Below are 18998 nucleotides of genomic sequence, written 5' to 3'. Positions count from 1 at the left end.
CTTGCATCTTCTGCCAGTATAGCCCTAGCCGAAGAAAACCGCTATTAAGATGGTCGCTGAGGGCCACCCGCGCCTGAATTCGAAGGAAAGCAGTTACGATAGAGCCTAATGGGCTTTTCACTCGGTGAAATTTTAAGTGATGAGCGCATTGTGACAAAAGGTCTCCTTGCCGCCGGAACCAGACTACGAAAGCTTTTCGTAAGCCACTCCTTGTTCCTCAAAACAATCATCCCATTCATTTTCATTAAACCGTTCTTCTGGTATCCGGACAAATTCACTGAAGCACTACGCATTCTATGAGGATTTGTGCCGACCTGTCCTAGCGGAATCTTCAGTGCTCCCTCGCCCCAATGTAAGGTGTCGGTACTTGAGACAACAAAGCCTTCCAGGCTACTAGCTAGCTTGGCTAGGGGCCGCGACTGTCGGAGGAATCAACACTGTAAACGCTGTAAGCTTAAAAGACGAGGCCGACGACCTCCATCTGGCAAGATTGTACGTACTTCTTTACTCAGGCCCGTCGGTCCTGTGCTTCTCGGCACCTCCACATTTCCCAACACAAGAAATCCCTCAATAACCACTTCGGGATTTGCGTTAATCCTTTCAACCTACTGTGTCTTCATTGCTTCGTCACTAAATATCGCGGTATTCAAAATACGTTATTCTGGGCTTGAAGTAATAGTAAACGAAGACCATGTTAGTCTTGCTTTGGGGGTTCTCGTCAATGGACAATGTAGGCAAAAGACTGCATTAATGGGGATGCTCAACACTCTCGCGCCGTACTTGAGGCTACTAGGCTAGTGTTGCAGTCTTTTCGGATCTAATATCATGGAAGAGCTTTTCTCGAGGCTCAGGGGCGGCCAAGTCCAGCACAGGTGTGTGCCTGATTTTCGCATGTGCTGCAACATTCTTGGAGAAATTAATCTGTGACTACGCATAGCCGGATATTCGGCATGATCAAGACGGTAAAGGAAACATAAACCCTCTACGAGCGGGTAATGAGCATTCCACTGGGGCTATGAAAATAGACTAGCTCAATAGTCATCACTGCGTTCTTGTCCCATCTTAGTCTTTTTTTCGTCTAGAGCTGATCACAGCATGGGGAATCTTTACCACTTGGTACTTGTAGACCGGTCGTTTAGACTCCTGGCAGTTTCAGAAAAATGAATATAGCAATCAAGGGATGCCTAAGCTTACCTCTTTGAGAGACTGGAGTTAGGAATTTTCTCTAGTGGTCTTGGGTGCTTGTATTCAGCCACTCAGCGCCCAGACATCTTCGCGCGTATTCGGTTACTATTGCCGTGCCCAGAACTCTGGGCCACTCTTCTAGTAACCCAAGACAAAGTTGCTGCCATGATATGCATAAGATTGGTTCTTAGCGATAGCTTACTGAGAAGAGATCGTGACTGCGTATCTAAGTACTTAAAACACTTAGCATCCTGCTCACAACAAACAGCTCTTCTGTATTCCTTATTCATTCTTTGGTAACCTTCCGCATAGTCTTTCTTTCGTCAATCTTTTACATTTTACATTCGTTTTCATCTGGCACACAGGATGTCCACCTCCGTTCTTTTCATCGCCTCTTTGCTTGGCGCGGCCCAGGCTTACACTGTCATCAGTGCCCCCGGCCCCTTTATGCTTAAAAACATTGACCCTATTGTTTACCCTGGGCAACACAACAAGTCGCATCTCCACTCGTTCTTCGGCTCTGACGCTGTTACTGTCGACACCAAGACCAGTGCTGAGCTCCAGAAAGGCTGCACCAACCTCGAGAACCCCAACGACTTATCGGTCTACTGGATCCCCACGCCGCTTTTTACCACGAACGGCGGAAAAACCTATGAGCCCATCCCCGTTGCGCGCTTCAGCGCTTACTACAACCTTGGCGAGTCTCCTGCTGAGGTCGCCATTCCGCAAGATTTGAAGATGGTCTCCGGCAATGCAGACGCCGTTACGCAGGCTCAGGTTCCCAAGGATTCGAAGGCTGAATGGTTCTGCGAGGGCGGCGGTGGCGGCGCCCTGGACGCCAACGGGTTCCCCAGCCAGACATGCGGTACGCACCTTCAGCAGCTCCTCTACTTCCCCAGCTGTGTCAACACCGAGACGCTGGAGACCGCTTACAAGTCACGGACTTACGGCACTCAAAACTGGTGTCCCAAGGGCATGAAGTCAATGCCCCAGCTCCGCTTCAGCATCCGCTACAACCTCCGCAAGGTCCTCCCCAACGGTTGGAGTGGCTCTGCGCCTTTCAAGTTATCTTGCGGCCCTGCTTGGTGCTCTCATGGCGACTTCATCAATGGCTGGACCAAGGAGTCGGCCCAGAACATGGTTCCCACCACGTCGGACAAGCGTGCATTTTTCGGTGTGAACGGCGCTCTCGGAAACTACAAGGACTACGCCAAGTGCAAGGCCGTGGATGCTGATCCCGCCCACGGTACCAGCAACTACGCTGAGAGTGTGGCCGTCATGAGCAAGCGTGAAGTCGATTCTTTCGGATGGCAATCCAAGTCTCGATTTGCTCGATCGACCTAAAATATATGCAGAGAAGGTCAAAATGCAAATCCTGGAAACAGATGTACTTTCTTTGTATCATTTTAAGACAGCTTTGTTCCAGGACCCTGGATACAATAGCGATAGCTGCCTAGGTAACCTAAGGTATCTCATGGGGGCCTGGGTGGCTACAGGTACATAGTCCCCAATTTTACATACACTTTTCCCCCTTGGGATACGTAACTATACCATCAACTCCTATGCTTCACTGCAGCGCTCTTGTACTCTGATGATTGCTTGTCCCTCTATTATGGTCAGAATCTTCATATATGATAAGTATCTTTTGATTACATCTCTTTGGTATTTTAAGGTCTTCGCTAGCCCCTGCGCGAGTGCCTTAGTTCCTCTCAAAATGATGTACCTGTAGCCACCTCAGTCAGGCCTCAATGGGATAAAGCTCTGATTTCTTCTCTGAACGATCTACATATCGATCGAGAGGTCTGGTGTGTCTTTATAGCTGTGAGTGATACCGAAAGCAATTTGAGTTTTTTTCATATCTCTAGTATAACTCAGCATCAGATTCAATGCTTGGGATGTACTTCTAGACGTCTAGAAATGAGACATTTCATGACCGTTGCTTAAGGAGAGTAAGACTAAGTGAAAACAGCGGAGACAGCGGAGGCGCTATCCCATCCAGTGCTAATTAGAAACTGGTACAAACTGACCCATGTTAAAGCCCCTATTTCCCCACATACTAAACTGTGTAATACTAATCATCCGAGGCGAAGTCACATTAGCAGTTTCTGGTTGGGTAATGCCCCGGATGCGATGTACCTGTTGCCAATTGGCACTTGATGGGATACTGCTCACCTCATTTGCATTTAACATTTATCACACCCACACATGCTTACCACCTAAACAAAAAGCTCAATTTACCAAGTTCTCGCCCAAACTCCTACCAAACACTAACAGACCATAGCCAGAGTGCAACAGAGAGAATAAAGCAACCACTTAGAAGATGGATCACAAAAAGATCATGCTAAATTTGAGGAAGTAGATCGTTTTAGAGAAGAACAAGTTCACAATAATTACCCCAAGGTTCTAGATGTCCTAATTAGGATGACCTTTGCAATGGGTGAGCCAAATGCGAAATCCGGATAGAGTGGAGCGGGCATGAGTGGTTTACCAGGGGTGCTCAATCTACAAATAGCCTGCCGAACACGCTTCCCGAACCAGCCTGTGCTTAAAGCTCAATAGACCCGGGCGATAATGACGACTAGGGGCTTGAAGCCGTTATCACATTGTTCAATGTTGACCATACTCATGATCGCTCACTAAGATAAATATCGGACGAGGCTTCAGACCGTCGCGATTTGTCATTTGTTGTTCGAACCTTTGCATCTCGAATCCATTTACCGACACCGGAGTGCAAGAGACACAACCCAATCCTTGTATAGTGATAGCAACGACTCATGTTTGCGCTATCCGAAGGCCATGGCTGCAAGGGGAGCCTTGTATGCGAGCAATTACGGGATTCCTAGTTATTTAAGCAACCGTTACTCCGTAGTTTTCTCGATTCTTGATAAAACTGAGGATTTCAGAACTGGCTGTAATTGTTCAACTCTCCATTAGAGGAATTGGTGATTGTGGCTCACTCGTGTCTTGGCGAAGATTTAGGTGGGTTTGGTCTACGATAGAACGAAGCAAAGTAGGTCCATTGTCTTCCGTCCCATCACCAGTGTTACCCCGGATGGTGGGGGACACTGAGTTCCCGCGACCATGCTTGGGCTCGAAGTTGTTCCAATTACACGCACAGGTTATATTGAAGCGCCATCAAATATTGGTGCTCTCGGTTATTTGACCCGAGAAGCGAGGGGGATCCAGTGCCGATGATACCAAATCCTAGTTTAGGTCATAGGTTCGAAGTGGTGTTGAGTTTTTGCGATATGAATCTGCCAATTACCAATCCCACTTCACGCGTGTTTATCCGCGTTAGTCCCACAAAGGGTATGAAGCGCTCTCCAAGTTCCCCATCCAAGGTAAACTTTACACTCTAAAATTCCCGTACGGGTACTTCGCCATTGATAGCAAGAATGGCGACATTAGTTATATTGCCGCATGTTCCACAATCGCGCTGCCGTCAACCCCGCTACTTGGAAAACAAACCAGGTCAGCACCGACGAGCGGGAAATATAATGGGATCGCCCTCGGCACTCACAAGCGAGCAGCTTGGCTCAACACCGTTGCATTAGCGGTACTTGGCATTTCTGTTTCACGGTGTGGCTTTCCGACTACATACCATGCGAAATGTCGAACAAAGATGGAGTCTCCTTGGCTGCCGAAGGTGCCAATGATGCCGACAAGTCAGGCATTGTCACGGATGTTGCACCCGCGCGATCGGAAACATCCGCCTCAGCCAGCAAGGTAGACGACCTCAAGTTGACCGACGCGCAGCCCGTCGTCGATGATGTTGAATACGTAAATGGACATCCAATCATTCGCAATGGTAACTCGAACGAACCTTTGCATTACCAATATGACAACTAATGAATTTCTCCAGGAATGGACGTTTCCAAGTTCGTGGTGTCAGACCGCGATGACGGCGATCCCTCATTCACGTTCCGATCTGTCGTCTTGGGTACGGTCTTTACTGCTCTCTCCAGCGTCATCACCATGCTATACACTTTCAAGCCAACTCAGATGCAAGTTTCGGCAGTCTTTCTGCAACGTAAGTCCTCGGTTTATTCCCACAAAACTCGTCCCTATTAATGTCTGTTCAGTGCTTGTCTTTGTTTTTGGCGAAGCATGGGCATTGGCAACCCCGCGTCCAGACCGATTCAAATGGAAATGGCTACAAACCACACTCCGCTTCCTCAACTCTGGGCAGCCTTTCGGCATCAAGGAACATGTTGTAGCATCTCTTATTGCGTCCTCCGGTAACAACGGTCTCTCTGGAGTTGAAATCTATGCTGTCGAGCGACTCTTCTACAACCGAGAAGTCACAGCCACAACTGCAATCCTCGCCACGTTCTCCATTTCGCTCTGTGGCTTCGTTCTAGCAGGCGTTCTCCGCCCCCTCATCGTCTATCCTGCGGAGATGGTTTACTGGTCCACGCTGCCGCAGGTGGTACTCTTCCAGAACCTGCATTTCGACCGCATCGCCAACCGAGGCCGTCTCATGAAGTTCGGCATCGCCCTCGGTATTGCTGCGGTGTGGGAGATCTTCCCAGCTTACATGGTTACCTGGTTCGGTGGCATATCAGTCGTCTGCCTTGCGTCCATGGGAGCACCGGAAAAGACGCGCACCGTCATATCTACAATCTTTGGTGGTGCATCATCCAACGAGGGCATGGGCCTGCTCAACTTCTCCCTGGACTGGCAGTACATCCAAAGTACATATCTCTCGCTTCCCTTCAAGCAACAGTTGAACTCGTGGATTGGCTACGGCATCTGGTATGTCGTCATGCCGGCTCTCTTCTACAGCAACACGTGGGGTGCCAAGACCTTCCCCTTCATGTCGACGTCCCTCTTCGCCAGCAACGGCACTAGATGGTCGACGACAGCGGTCCTTAGCGGCCGCGGGGTTATCGATTACGACAAGCTCGACCAGGTTGGCCTCCCCCACCTAACCTCGAGCACTGTCTGGGGTTATCTCACCGCTAGCATGGCCATTGGCGCTTTGATCACCCACGTTGTCATCTTCTACGGTAAAGACATGGTTGACTCGTGGAAACAAGCAAGGAGCCGGACCCAACCGGACATTCACTACCAGGCAATGCTGAAGTATAAGGAGGTGCCGATGTGGTGGTACTTGGCGCTTTTCGTACTGACCTTCATCGCTGGCTTGGTAGTAAATATCAAGGGCGAGACAACACTCCCAGTCTGGGGTTACATCATCTCCCTGCTCTTAGGAGGATTCATCGCTCCTTTCTCGTGTATTCTGTATGGATTATACGGAACCGGAGTTAGCACCAACCAAATCTCCAAAATGGTCGCAGGCGTCGTCCACCCCGGTCGACCGTTGGCGAACCTGTACTTCGCAAGTTGGTCTCACCAAGTTATTCTCCTCGCCGTCAACCTTGCCAACTGGCTCAAGGTCGGCCAATACACCAAGGTCCCGCATCGTGTCATGTTCGCCACGCAAATTTACGGAACGCTGCTGGGTGCGGGACTCAACTACGCCGTCATGACGACCATCGTAACCAACCAGCGTGAGATTCTTCTCGACCCCAAGGGGACGAACGTCTGGAGCGGTTCAGCTATGCAGAGTCTCAACTCTTCGGCCATCACCTGGGCGTTGGCGAAGGAGATGTACGGTATGGCCGGCCGCTATGTCATTGTGCCCCTTGGCCTCCTTATCGGTGCAGCACTTCCCGTGTTGCACTGGGGTCTCATTAAACTAGTCCCACGTGTAAAAGACTGGCCGATCAACACCACGATTATCATCGCATTCGCCGGAAACACGTACTTCGGAAACACGTCGTGGATCTGGTCTTCCATTGCAGTGGGCGTCTTCTCGCAGTTCTGGCTTAGACGCCGTCTACCGCGCATCTACAACAAGTATAATTACCTTATTGGCGCGGCTCTGGACGGAGGATCTCAGGTGGTCATCTTCATTCTGTCGTTTGCTGTATTTGGAGCAAGTGGAAAGGAGCACCCGTTCCCGACATGGTGGGGAAATCCATCCGACACCAACCCTGACCATTGCTTGTAAGATGGGAATAAGTAAATAATTTTAATAATAGCCTCAATAGAGACTGAAAATATCCACTCAATTAGTAACCTTTTTATTAGCTAACTACCTTAGTGTATCAAGTTGTTAGCTATATGTTTGATCTGACCTATTGGCTATCTACAAGACCTTGCTGAGTAGGTATGACTGCTAACAAAAGTAGCTTCTTGAAGCATGTAATAATAAACCACCGAATTATTTGGCTTGATTCCTTTCTAGTGAAATCTTACTGCATAGCAAACTAAGATATACCTGACTCATAACACGAAGTTGTAGCCACAAGAGTCTTTGTCCTGGCTCGTCAAAACGATTTTGTCATGGGTAGATTGCTGCTCTGAATATCTGTACAATGCTGTTGTATTTATCTCGGCTAATTCAAGTTCCCCAAGTGATTTGACTCGGTCAGATCACTGATGGTCTCTGCCTTACCTAGATGCAGCAAGAGCCTTCGACCAGTCCTGTTTCTTCCAATAGTTCTCCACGGTATCAAGCGACGGAGGCGACTTTAGCTGCAATCAAGCATTAGGAGACGCTCAATGCATATATAATCTTAATTCACTTACATCTCGCGGGTGGATAACAGTAGGATCGTTCCTAGCCTCATACCCGATCTCATTGAAGGCTGCGAAGTTATCGCCAAGCTCTAGTTTCAACTCTTCCGGAAGGGTTGGAGGAAAATCACCCTTAGGCAAGGTGACGGACTCTGCTTTTATACCGGTCGCTTTTGAAAATGATTGCGCCAGCTCTGGCATAGTAAGCCAGCCTCTATATCCGATGATGTTCTTTCCGGCAGGCTCGTTGACAAGCGTTTTGACGATGGGACCAGAGTCCTCTTCGGGTGCGATGAATGGGATTTTGACGTCTGGCTCTATGTGTCCAATGAATTGGACTACTCCTTCCTCGTTCTACATCTTTCAGCAAACCTTTTACATTTTTCAGTCAGAACTCTTACCTTGGATACTTTAGTCATGGGGTTACTGACATAGTTGCTCAAGAAAAAGCCTGCTTGGAAGATGCTTGTCTTTTTCCACAGGTCAGGATACCTCTCCTGGCCATACTCTGCTGCATTCGCTTTCGAGTCGAAGTGATAGACATGGGTATACTTTCCCCCGGACCATTTCGTTACATTTGCGAGCGAGGAGAGGACGAAGCGTTCCAATGTTGGTACTCTGGCTGCGGCGTCAATCACACCTTTTAGCTGCAGAGTTTCATGTTCACCTGCCCAAGCATTCAATGGCTGTCCGGGCTTAGCCTTCTCTTTACTGGAAGAGTCACCGTAGAGGCCCCAAAAGTCGCTGACGGCAAATATGGCATTAGCATCCTCGAAGGCGGCTGCCAACGATTCAGGTTTGTCCAGATCAGCGTAGGCGACTTGAGCTCCGCGCGCTGCCAGGGCTTGAGCCTTGGGGCCCGAGGTGTTACGAGTTAGGGCGCGAACCTGCCAGCCAGGTTCTTCAAGGAACGTGCTGGTGACAGAGCCACCCTGGTTCCCCGTGGCCCCAAGTATAACAACGAGTTTGGAATAAGTCATTTTATAAGGTATGATGGGTAATGAGTCGTATTGATGATTCAAGAAGTACTGTGAACTGTATTCATGATGACTGAGTTCCTTTTAAACTTTCCCCCGTCATAGTGACGGTACCAGACGATTTGTAAGTGTTTTTAAACATTGTGCCGATCTTTAACGTTATGCCAGGTTTCAAAGCATAGCTAGCTATCGTTAATTCCCACTTCGGTGTGTCGGATGGTAAAACTCTCCGCGTTGTGGGTTATTCTCCTCATCAAATACAACCATGTCGATTAGTAAAACTAAGCTCTTTTGATCCCTAAATCCCGGTTGATCAGTATTCAATAAATTAATTCAACGTTATCTGTCTTTTACTGCATCGCTAGCCACTAAATATAACTCCTGTCTCTGGCACTCACTTAAGTCCTGCGCAACTGAAAACTAACATATTTTCCATTCGACAATTTCATCTACTGTAGCGCTTTGAGTCACTCATCCGAAGAACTTGTAATTTGCGTCTTTTCATCTGGGCCTACTCCTCAATCGACAATTGCTCGACAAAATCAGCTTCACGATGGCTTTCCCTAACCGCCTTCTTACTCCTTCAACTTGGCGTGTCCTTGGTCTTGGCCTCACAACCACCATCTTTGGCCTCGGAGCCTTGGCTGTACTCGCACCACCTACTGCAGCAGACTCTCTTGGTGTCACAGCTACTACACAAGAAGGCCGCTCCTTAACGGCAAAAGCAATGGCATTCCTCGGCATGCGGGACATGGCCGTTGCAGCCACGCTGTTTTGCTTCTACTGCGAAAAGAAGCATAAAGAGATGGGGGTCTTGACGACGGCGTGGGTTCTGGTGTGTGTGACGGATACATTGATTGCGACACAGGGGCCACGAGGGTGGGACAAGGGAATCTGGACGCTCTGGGGAGGAGCAGCAGTAACGGCGTTTGTAGGACTGGGTTTGCTTCAGTTGTAAATGCCAGGGGCTGAATTGGTGTCGCAAAAGTGTGATTTTAGTGGTCAGGGGAGGAAGTGAATCGATTATTGTGTTTGCTGAGCACGAATGCAAGTTTGTTTCATTGGCAGCAAATACGGTGTTGTACTTTCCTAAGAGGTTATTGAGCTCTGATCCGTTTTCCGCCCTCTCTTATCTCTGTCACCTAAAAACAAGAGCAGAGAATTGGAATTGCTTAGCAGAAACTGTTCGTGAGATGTTCATGAAAAGTACTTGACACCATACAAACCTGCCGATCTACTACCTCGTATAACTCACCGCCTCGGGTACGTGTAAGTGGCTTACTATCTGCAACAAAATTCTGAATGTCATGAGTAATAAATTTAGAGCCCGCCGTAGGCGCTATCAGGCCTACAAAGGCTAGACCGTCACATTTAAGTACTTGAAATCGGTTCGATCTGATTTGTTAATCCGTAGTTAAGCAACCTTTGCGAAGGACTTGGTTAGACACGCTGCGAGGTCACCCATTAATAAGATACACATTTGCTGAAGCTTCTAAAGACTTTTGTAACTGTCTTTGAAATGTAGGAGGCTGCTCCAGTTGCACAACACTCTGGCGGATACTGCATGTTGTTTTCTCCTCTACCCCAGACAATGGGTTATGGATTCCAAATGTCTCAAAATTTGCAGTAATCAAGGGCGCTTGGTCTAGGGGTATGATTTTCGCTTCGCATCTTCGCCACAGCGCGATGCGCACTGTGAAAGGTCGTGGGTTCAATTCCCACAGTGTCCATTACTTTTGCTCATTCAAATGAATGAATTCTTCTTTTAGGTGACCTTTTGATCTTTTGCGTGTCGAATAGTCGAGCTTTGGGTTCTTGAAGGTAAGAGATGGCGAGAGCGGGGAAAGGTTTCGAGCTTAATCTTTAGTTTGGAGCTCTAGCGCCTTTGTGTAGGTAGCTGCGGTAGCTGCCTTTACCGTCAGTGTCCGAGTACACATGAACAGAGTTCCCTCTGCCAAATTGGTAAATAAGACCGAGTATTCTTTTAGCTATCCTGTCCCATATCTACAGTCTACCATTCATCAATAACATCGTTTCACATCATCAATCACATCCTGCTAATAAACCACTTTGCCTAGCCCTTGCTTACCATCTCACGGACAAGCATTAAGTACATGTCATGTTAGAATGGCGAGCAATCTCATGCCGTAGAGATCGGATGAACGTAGCCGCTTCGGTTCTCTGCCAATTCTCAGAGCGGGAACTGCGCTTTACCAGCATTTTTACTAGACGCGAGCGCCCCAGCCACAGAAAACTGCGTCTTGTGCAAATCGGAACGATGCACTCCGTTGAGATTTTTCACAAGAGTAATTTGGTGACACGACGTCGTACCTTGTCTGGAGGCGATGGTCGACGCAGCGAGAAAGTATTCCCAGATCTGGAAAATGTCAGCCATCGTAGTTTGCATGTGGCATGCATCGCCTTCGTAGTCAAGGGGAGGGGGGGAGGCTCTCACTCTGTACCACCGCTTGCCGTACTTTGCAGTGACCTTATCGGCATTGCTAACCCAGTTCTTATACCAACGCCATAGAGTCGCCGAGTAGTGATATCCCACGGTGTCAATGCTAAGCAGAACGTCAGCCATACTCACAAATCGCAAAGGATTAGCTTACTTTTGAACTTCAAACCCAGCAGCCTCAAGAGCCGTCACATACCTCCCCAACGGCCACAGCGCACCCGCCTCGGGGATATGCTTCTTCAAGAACAAACCCCACACAAGGTCCTCATACTGCCACGCCCTTCTAAGCCCAGTAACCTCGACGTAGAATATCCCGTCATCCTCGAGCATATCATAGCATTGCTGGAAGAACTTGCTCATTTTCATCTTGCCAACCTGCTCCGACACTTGCAGGCAAGTGATCTTGTCATATTTGGAGGGCATGACCTCTTGCGTTTTCAGAAATTGGATCCGACTCTGATACTCCGAAAGACCGGCGCATTGGAGCCGCCAGTTACCCAAATCAGCTTGGTTCTGGTTTGGCGCGACACCAGTCACCTTTGCCTTGTAATTCACACTCGCAAACGTCGCCAAGGAAGCCCAGCCACATCCGATGTCGAGGAGTTTGTCCCCTGCCTTGAGGTTGATCTTTTCGCACACGACAGCCAGCTTGTTGTCTTGGACCTCTTCAAGCGATTCCTCGGCCTGCATATCGGATACGATACCCGAGCTGTAGGTCATGCGTGGACCGAGAAACCAGGCGTAAAAGTCACTACCGCGGTCTTCATGTTTACGATTACGTTGTTCTAGATGGCTTCTGTTAGCGACTGCTTTAGCTGGGTACACAGCATCTGGAGAATTACTGGATGGGACGTGGCTCATAATGACCTCCGGCACCAAGGTTAACAAGACAAAGCGAAATAACCCCCACGTAAACTTGAAGCTCGCCCAATCATGGCGATACTCGAGCGCAGCGAGCGCATCGCCGTTGAAGTCGACCTCGCCAGCAAAGTACATGCGGGTAAACGTCTCCATCGAGATCTTGTGTCGACCCCAATACTTGGCGCGATCATGCTCCGTCTTGAAGCTCAGGTACTGCTCGACAGGACGGCCGGGGCCCCGCACATTGTCCTTGATAGGCGGCGAGATCCTCGATGCGACAAACCAAAAGGCAACGGATATCGGGACTCCCAGTGTAAAAAGGAAAATGGCAAAAGTGAAGCTCCCGCCTCCGACCTTCCATGTTGCGGCCGCAGGTACGAGGAGTAATAGGGAAGTTAAGAAACCGGCGGAGAATGAGTCGTATCCAGCGCCGTCGGCTGGGAGCGTCGCATTCTTTATCGCCGGATACTGCAGGTACACGTCGTCAGCATGCAATGCGGGAAAAGACGCATCTCAAGCGAATACCCACAGAAGTGGTCCTCAAGCCGAAATCCTCAAACCCTTTCGGACTGGCCGTAGCTGACGCCGGCGGCGTCGGGATGGAGCCGTTAGCAGTCATGGTATGCAAACTTAATTCGCATTCACAGCTTTTACAGAGTTCTTTTACAGTGGGGGATTTTCACCCTTTAAAGTGGTGAATTTAGGTCTGTCGGGTGGCTTGAGCTCCGATCACGCCTCTGAAGAAATGGGCAGATGGGGGCGGTCAGATAGTTGGTTAGTAGACCCGAAGTGGCCTGGCTTCTGTTAGATCCGGTTAGTCGCAACGGTCGTCAACGAGAATCATTCCGTGAGCTTGGCTGCAGAATCCAACTGGCGAATACAGAGCGTGTTCGCAACGTCGCTCGTAGCAGGATCAGTTGTACGTGGTCTGACGTGTGCGTATGTTGGGAGGTGATTGAGAACCCGCTTTTCCCGTCAACACTGCCGGATTCAAACACATCAATCTCGGTTAATTACCAGCATGACCGGGAGGTTGAGCTTACCAATGTTAACTACAGCGGTACGGATAAGGATAACAGAAATAAGAAACCATATGTTGGAGGATCCGAGAGGATTTTACACCCTTTGTGAAACTTTTACCTACCGAGAGATTATTCGAGACTGCCACAGTAAACAAGCAAGACTGAAGCATTGAGAGAAAAAATATTGTGCTAGGGAGCTATTTTCGTCAATAGGGCTAACAGTCATATCCATGCAGCTTCCGTGCAACCTCACTTAAGCTAAGCTCGCACATGTCCATCTGGTAGTATTCGTGGCTGCTCTAAGACACAGCCAACACCAAGAGACACAACTCCACCTGCTCACTAGCTGCTTACCGGTGCTCACTTGAGGCATCTTCTAACTGCACTGAATCCAGCTGCAGCCAGTTGGTTAGGTGGGCGATGCATTTTCATTCGAATAATAAAGTGAATCGCCACTGTGGCTGTTTTCCTCCACGCCAGCGTTGGCTGAAGTCGGTGAAGTTATCCTTTGATTCCCAGCGGACAGTCCAGCCCCCGGTGCAGCTACAGCTGCTGTTCCCGTATCCAAGTCTGCCAGCCGTGTCGCAATGAGAGCCTCGGAAACCTGTTTTGAGATTTCCTTGCTTGACAATGACGGTGCCGGTATGGATGACTGCAAAACAGAGCTAAGTCTGCGAGTTAGCTTTTTTATGAACCCATGTCCAGCTTCGGCCGGTCTGATCATATCACCAAATTGATCAGAACGAGACCTGGCATGGATTTTGCTTGCTGTGTGGCGGTTTTGCCAGTCAACTGGACGATCATTGTTGGAGTGATGAGAAAGTTCGGCGGTCGTCTCAGATGCTCTACGAGTCAGCTTCGGGACATTTCTGACTAGACTTGAACAAAACATGTCTTCTGCGGGCACTTTGCTAAAGCAGCTTGTTGAACTGACTAAAGAATTGAGACCACAGGACTTCGCGCCTTCAGATTTTGCATCGATTCCAAGATAATGCAGACAAGATTTGTCTGGATCTTCGAATATGACCTGTGTGGGGGGGATCTGCCATTCATTCGTGCAATGGCGTTTGCCAAGAGGTGGAAATGAGATCATCTGTTCCTGGTCATCGTCATTCTCAACTTTAGCTGTGCTTTTGCTCTGTTGTTGCTTCTTGACTTTGACATCGCTCTCTTGGCCACTATAAGCTGCAGGCAGATCAGGCATGCCCGAGTCTTTATCGGAGTTAGAGGCTCGCATTGGTCCGTTGCTGGCACTGAAACCACCGACAGGAGTGGAACAACACTCAGGACTTTCGTTAGCTTGGCGTTCAGACAATCCTCTATTGTCTCTAATTTCGGTAATTGTTGAATGTTTGTCCGCAAGCCATTGGATATTAGTAATACTGTCTCGGGAAAGAATGGTAGTTATGGACGCCTGAGGGGACCTGACCCTGACATGAGTCTGGCCGTCAGCCTTGCTTCGGGTGAAAAAGGAGATTTGCGGTTCGCTGATAGTTGTCGCAGGATCTGCGGGAGCTGATATTTGTGGCTCGATAGCGTTGATGATACAACTAGGCCTTTTGATGGCCCATGTCTGATTTGTGTCTGTTTTGTCGCGGTCCCGATCAAAAGCCCCCAAGGAGTCGACAAAACCATCATTGTGGTTGCATATTTCTCGGAAAACTATCTCCACCACATCTTCAATTTGCCTTTCGCCCAAAAGGTACTGGCAAGACTGCCGATGGCATGTCAAGGTTTTGTTGAGAGTGTCCTGGATAGGTTTCTTCTGAAATAGGGTGTGGCTGGATAGGTGATTTCGTAGTTTCCTTGCGACAACCTGCATTAAGGAATGATATCTCTCCCGAATACGAGAATCAATAGATCTCGACTCGAATGCTATGACATCGCCTTCGGATTGATTACTAGCAAGCCCTGCGGTAGGGCTATGCATTCCGAAGCTATCCGATTGGCGTTGTAACGATTTCTGCGTAGGTGGAGGCACGTCGGCTAGAATCGCGTCCACCTCGTGGTCGTCGGCGGCCTGCTGTGACATATCGACTGCTGCCCTATTTTCTGTTTGCTTGGTACCGGAACCAATACACTGGCTTCCTGTTAAGTGAGAATCAGCAAGGCACTGGGGAGTGAATGGACCATGCGATGTTACCTTGCCAATTAGTTCTTGAATCAGTTTGTTGATCAAAGCCTTTCTCGATATGATCAAGGACTGGATTATTGGTAACTTCATTGCCATTGTGCCCCATGCTTGTGCATTTGGAAGAACGGCGGAGAATGGGGCTTGCAGGAGGTACCCAGGAGATTTTGTCGATGTTTCCATTGCTAACTAAACTGCAATTTATAGTCGTAGGCGGCCGAAGCGGTAGAACAGAAGCTTGCTGGTTAGATACGGATGGTTTTCGCGTGGTTGTAGGATAGATGGTTGTGCCGTTCTGGCATGTAGGAATGAATACGGCAGATATCCTATGCTCCGGAGTCGATAGACCAGTTCGGCAGTCGCCAACATCTCCATGGTAGTTATTTTGATCCATCTTTGCTACAGAACCTGCCGTGTAAAATACGGGCAGAAGGCATTGAAACTAACAATAGGAAGAAAGAAATATAGTATCAGGATTCATACAATTCTGCCAGAGACAGGAAGACAATGCTTGGGACCGTGGACGAACGAACGCAAAATAGGGTAGATATCAGCAGAAGAAACGGGGAAGAATTAACATAATAAAATGATTATGTCAATATCATCTTTACGTAATATTCATCGTAGCATTCCTTCGGGGCAAGCTAAAGCGCCTTGCGACTCCCCTCTTTGGAGGTAATAAACCTGCTTGAAGGAAGCTACAACCACGCTGAAAGTCTCTAAATCGGGCTGGCATATCTTGAAGGAGGTTGTGGTTTCCTTGGTAATACTGCGAAAGCAAAGACATCTCAGTCATTCTGTCCAAGACATTTGGGACCAGCGCATGAGATCTTTAAGATAAAAAAACAAGATTTGAACATCACATGATACTCTCGTTGCGGTTTCATTCTGCAATGAGTGAGAGAAAGTGTGGTTGAATAAGTAAGTGAATGAAAGACTGAGAGATGAGATGTGGTGGAGACAGTTCCTAACGTGGTATATGCTGACATAATCATCATCTTTACGCTTGCGGGTGGGGCCCTGCGACAGTGCTGTGGCACAGTGTTGTCAGTTGTGCACGGCCCAAAGCGAAAACAGCATTTGACCAATAAAAATCCCTGCGCAACAAAGGGTTTTCGAGTTTGGATCGGCAAAATCCTTTGGCAGCTGAGCTTGCTTACCTTCGGCTCGATTGCCTCTCTTTGACACTTGACGGCCGACGACGCTCAATCAGCGTCTGGAGTCTGTTCCATTCTTTCACCTCGTATCACTAATATTCTAATGATGCCCCCGAGTAGCGCACCTGCTCCTTCTGATCCTGCTGGGCCTTCCGATTCCAGCAGCGCCTACACGAGGTTGCACATTACTCCATTCGACCAAGAGCTCGTCAAGGTCATCCTCCCCTCTGCAGTCCTGCCAAAGGCCCGTAACATCTCCTACCACACGATCGAGACCTTCCACGAGAAGCGTTACGGTTTTGTCGATCTTCCCGAGACCGAGGCTGAAAAGATCAAGAAGAAATTGAACGGTGCCGTGCTGAAAGGAGCCAAGATGAGGATAGAGAAGGCGCGCCCTGAGGAGGACTATATGCCCGTTCTTGGTGACGAGGAGGACAAGGGAAAGAAGAGGAAGAAGAAGTCCAAGGAGCAGGAGGAGGGCACCAAAAAGAAGCGGAAGCGCGATCATAACGTCGTCGAGGGTGTCGAACTGCGTGATCGCAAGGTCAAGCGAGGATGGACTGTTCCCGAAGAGGCCAAGATCCGGGAGAAGAAGAGCAAGAAGGACAAGGAAAAGAAGGATAAGAAAGACAAGCACAAGAAGCGGGAGGAGCGCTCCAAGTACACCGACAGGGAGGAGTGTCTAATCAAGACCAAGTTGCCCGCGAAGCTCCCAGCAACCACGCCGACTGATGGAGATGATGAATCCGAGCGGAAGAAGCGCAAGAAGAAGTCGCGCGAAGTCGTCATTCACGAGTTCGAGAAGACGACCAAGTTCCCTACATTCCTGAAGGCTAGCAAGCCTGCTCCCTCTGAGTCTCTTACCACTGAGTTTGTCGAGGGCAAAGGATGGGTTGATGCCGAAGGCAACGTAATTGAATCGGAAAAGACGAGAAGAACTGCAAGTGCGCCTGTTCCAGAAAGCGAGGCCCCGAAGAAGAAGAAGAAGGCTCCCAAGGCCCCCACGCCGCCCCCGCAAGACGATGACACGACCAGCAGCAGCGGTACTTCATCTGACGAGGATAGCTCCTCAGACGACAGCTCGGACGAGGAAACGGAAGTCAAGGCGAAACCGGCGACACCTGCAAAGAAGCAAGTCGAGACGTCAAAACCTCCGTCGAAGCCTGTTGAGGATGACACTACGAGCAGTAGCGGTAGTTCGTCTGATGAAAGCTCGGACGCAGACTCTGACGATGAGATGGAAGACGCAGACAAGGTTGCTGCGCCGCCGGTTCTTGACAGCCCACTGGCCGCCCTCCGAGCATCTGACTCCTCTCGCCCCAGATCATCCGGCTCCAACGTGAGCTTGACAATCAAGATACCCCCGCCTGCCACACCGGCCAAGATTCATCCTTTGGAAGCCCTTTACAAGCGGCCCAAAGCCGACGACAACTCAACTCCCCAGCCCGTCGAGGAGGCAGAGCCATTCAGCTTCTTCGGCGCTGGTGGCGACGATGACTTGGAAGAAGAAGAAGACGCCGCGCCCACAAGCCAACTTCCCATGACACCCTTCACTAAGCAGGAATTTGAGTGGCGCAACGTCAGGAGTGCGGCGCCCACGCCTGATACAGCACACCCCAACCACACGAAGCCTTTCTGGGCTATTGGCCACGAGGAAGACGACGAGGAGGATGACGAGGCGACGCAGCAGGAGATCGAAGCCACCCTGAACGCCGAGCAGAACGCCGCTGATGCGGAGGGCAGCGTCCCTGCCGGCGAGTTCCAGAAGTGGTTCTGGGAGAACCGTAGGAATCTGAACCAGTCGTGGATGAAGCGCCGGAAAACGGCCGCGAAGGAGAAGAGACACAAGGATAACAAGACCCGCGCGTCCAAGGCTGTATAGTAGTCGTAGAAAGAGGTGCTACGCAGCGTATATAAAAGTTATTCCAATTTCGTTACTTTATCGCAACCTCTGTGCATCTGCGTAAACTGCGACAAAAGGTCTAAGATAACCAACCAACATGCAAAACCCACTTCAAGATGTTGTCTTGGTACAAATCTACAGCGGGTCTCGAAACGTTCGCGTCAACGCGTCCACCAATTCCCGTCTTTTCCCTCCTACACCTGATCCATCCACCACAATGGAGCCAAGAAGCTCCAAGCATCATTATGCCCCCGAGAAGAGGGCTAGAATTGCATTAGCATACGAATCTGGCATGTCAAAAAAGGAAATCAGTGTCAAAGAGGACGTCCCAGTACGTTCAATCAACGGAATCGTCGCGCGATACCGTGTTCAAAAACACGGTCAGAGCCTCCCACGATGCGGACGCCCGCCAGCCCTTGCTGAGAGGGACAAAAGACGCATCGCCCGAGTTCTTACCATTGGCCCTTTCGTAACTGTTGCGGAATTAAAGAGAGAGGCCGGTCTAGCCTGTTGCTTGACGACACTTGCTTCTTTCCTCGAGAAAGGACGTATCCAGCGCCTTGAAGCTATCCAAAAATCTGAACAACAGCAGCTTGTTGAAGGCAATGCGCCGCCAATTGCACCCTCTGTCTGAACTACGCATCATTTCTAGCTATGTTCTCGGTATAGGTGGTTGTACATCGATTACAATAATTCTAATTTGAAGCCTTAACTGTTCT

General features: G+C 49.3%; 7 protein-coding genes across 7 annotated transcripts; 4 read left to right on the top strand and 3 right to left on the bottom strand.

Annotated features, from left to right (window-relative positions):
• Window positions 1–1551: 1551 nt before the first annotated feature.
• Window positions 1552–2529, top strand: CTRU02_210725 (oxidoreductase; the record flags this gene model as incomplete). The annotated part of the gene is made up of 1 exon (XM_036722028.1): window positions 1552–2529. One exon carries the CDS (start codon window positions 1552–1554, stop codon window positions 2527–2529), a length of 978 nt encoding a protein of 325 aa, XP_036586400.1.
• Window positions 2530–4794: 2265 nt separating this feature from the next.
• CTRU02_210724 (peptide transporter mtd1) lies at window positions 4795–7201 on the top strand (the record flags this gene model as incomplete). The annotated part of the gene is made up of 3 exons (XM_036722029.1): window positions 4795–4993; window positions 5048–5215; window positions 5268–7201. The coding sequence occupies 3 exons, from the start codon at window positions 4795–4797 to the stop codon at window positions 7199–7201; spliced, it is 2301 nt and encodes a 766-aa protein (XP_036586401.1).
• A 443-nt stretch (window positions 7202–7644) lies between these two features.
• Window positions 7645–8750, bottom strand: CTRU02_210723 (uncharacterized protein; the record flags this gene model as incomplete). The annotated part of the gene is made up of 3 exons (XM_036722030.1): window positions 7645–7728; window positions 7783–8124; window positions 8172–8750. The coding sequence occupies 3 exons, from the start codon at window positions 8748–8750 to the stop codon at window positions 7645–7647; spliced, it is 1005 nt and encodes a 334-aa protein (XP_036586402.1).
• A 2188-nt stretch (window positions 8751–10938) lies between these two features.
• Window positions 10939–12685, bottom strand: CTRU02_210722 (cyclopropane-fatty-acyl-phospholipid synthase; the record flags this gene model as incomplete). The annotated part of the gene is made up of 4 exons (XM_036722031.1): window positions 10939–11124; window positions 11203–11311; window positions 11360–12534; window positions 12596–12685. The coding sequence occupies 4 exons, from the start codon at window positions 12683–12685 to the stop codon at window positions 10939–10941; spliced, it is 1560 nt and encodes a 519-aa protein (XP_036586403.1).
• Window positions 12686–13516: 831 nt separating this feature from the next.
• Window positions 13517–15328, bottom strand: CTRU02_210721 (uncharacterized protein; the record flags this gene model as incomplete). The annotated part of the gene is made up of 3 exons (XM_070205499.1): window positions 13517–13753; window positions 14023–15176; window positions 15232–15328. The coding sequence occupies 3 exons, from the start codon at window positions 15326–15328 to the stop codon at window positions 13517–13519; spliced, it is 1488 nt and encodes a 495-aa protein (XP_070060742.1).
• A 1151-nt stretch (window positions 15329–16479) lies between these two features.
• On the top strand, window positions 16480–18258 carry CTRU02_210720 (uncharacterized protein; the record flags this gene model as incomplete). Its single annotated transcript, XM_036722032.1, has 1 exon — window positions 16480–18258. The coding sequence occupies one exon, from the start codon at window positions 16480–16482 to the stop codon at window positions 18256–18258; it is 1779 nt and encodes a 592-aa protein (XP_036586404.1).
• Window positions 18259–18376: 118 nt separating this feature from the next.
• On the top strand, window positions 18377–18913 carry CTRU02_210719 (DNA transposase; the record flags this gene model as incomplete). The annotated part of the gene is made up of 1 exon (XM_036722033.1): window positions 18377–18913. One exon carries the CDS (start codon window positions 18377–18379, stop codon window positions 18911–18913), a length of 537 nt encoding a protein of 178 aa, XP_036586405.1.
• Between the last annotated feature and the right edge of the window lie 85 nt (window positions 18914–18998).

This window comes from Colletotrichum truncatum, assembly GCF_014235925.2.
Source record: "Colletotrichum truncatum strain CMES1059 chromosome Unknown Contig_0007, whole genome shotgun sequence".
NCBI lineage: Eukaryota > Fungi > Ascomycota > Sordariomycetes > Glomerellales > Glomerellaceae > Colletotrichum > Colletotrichum truncatum.
This window is presented reverse-complemented; position numbering and strand designations above follow the sequence as displayed.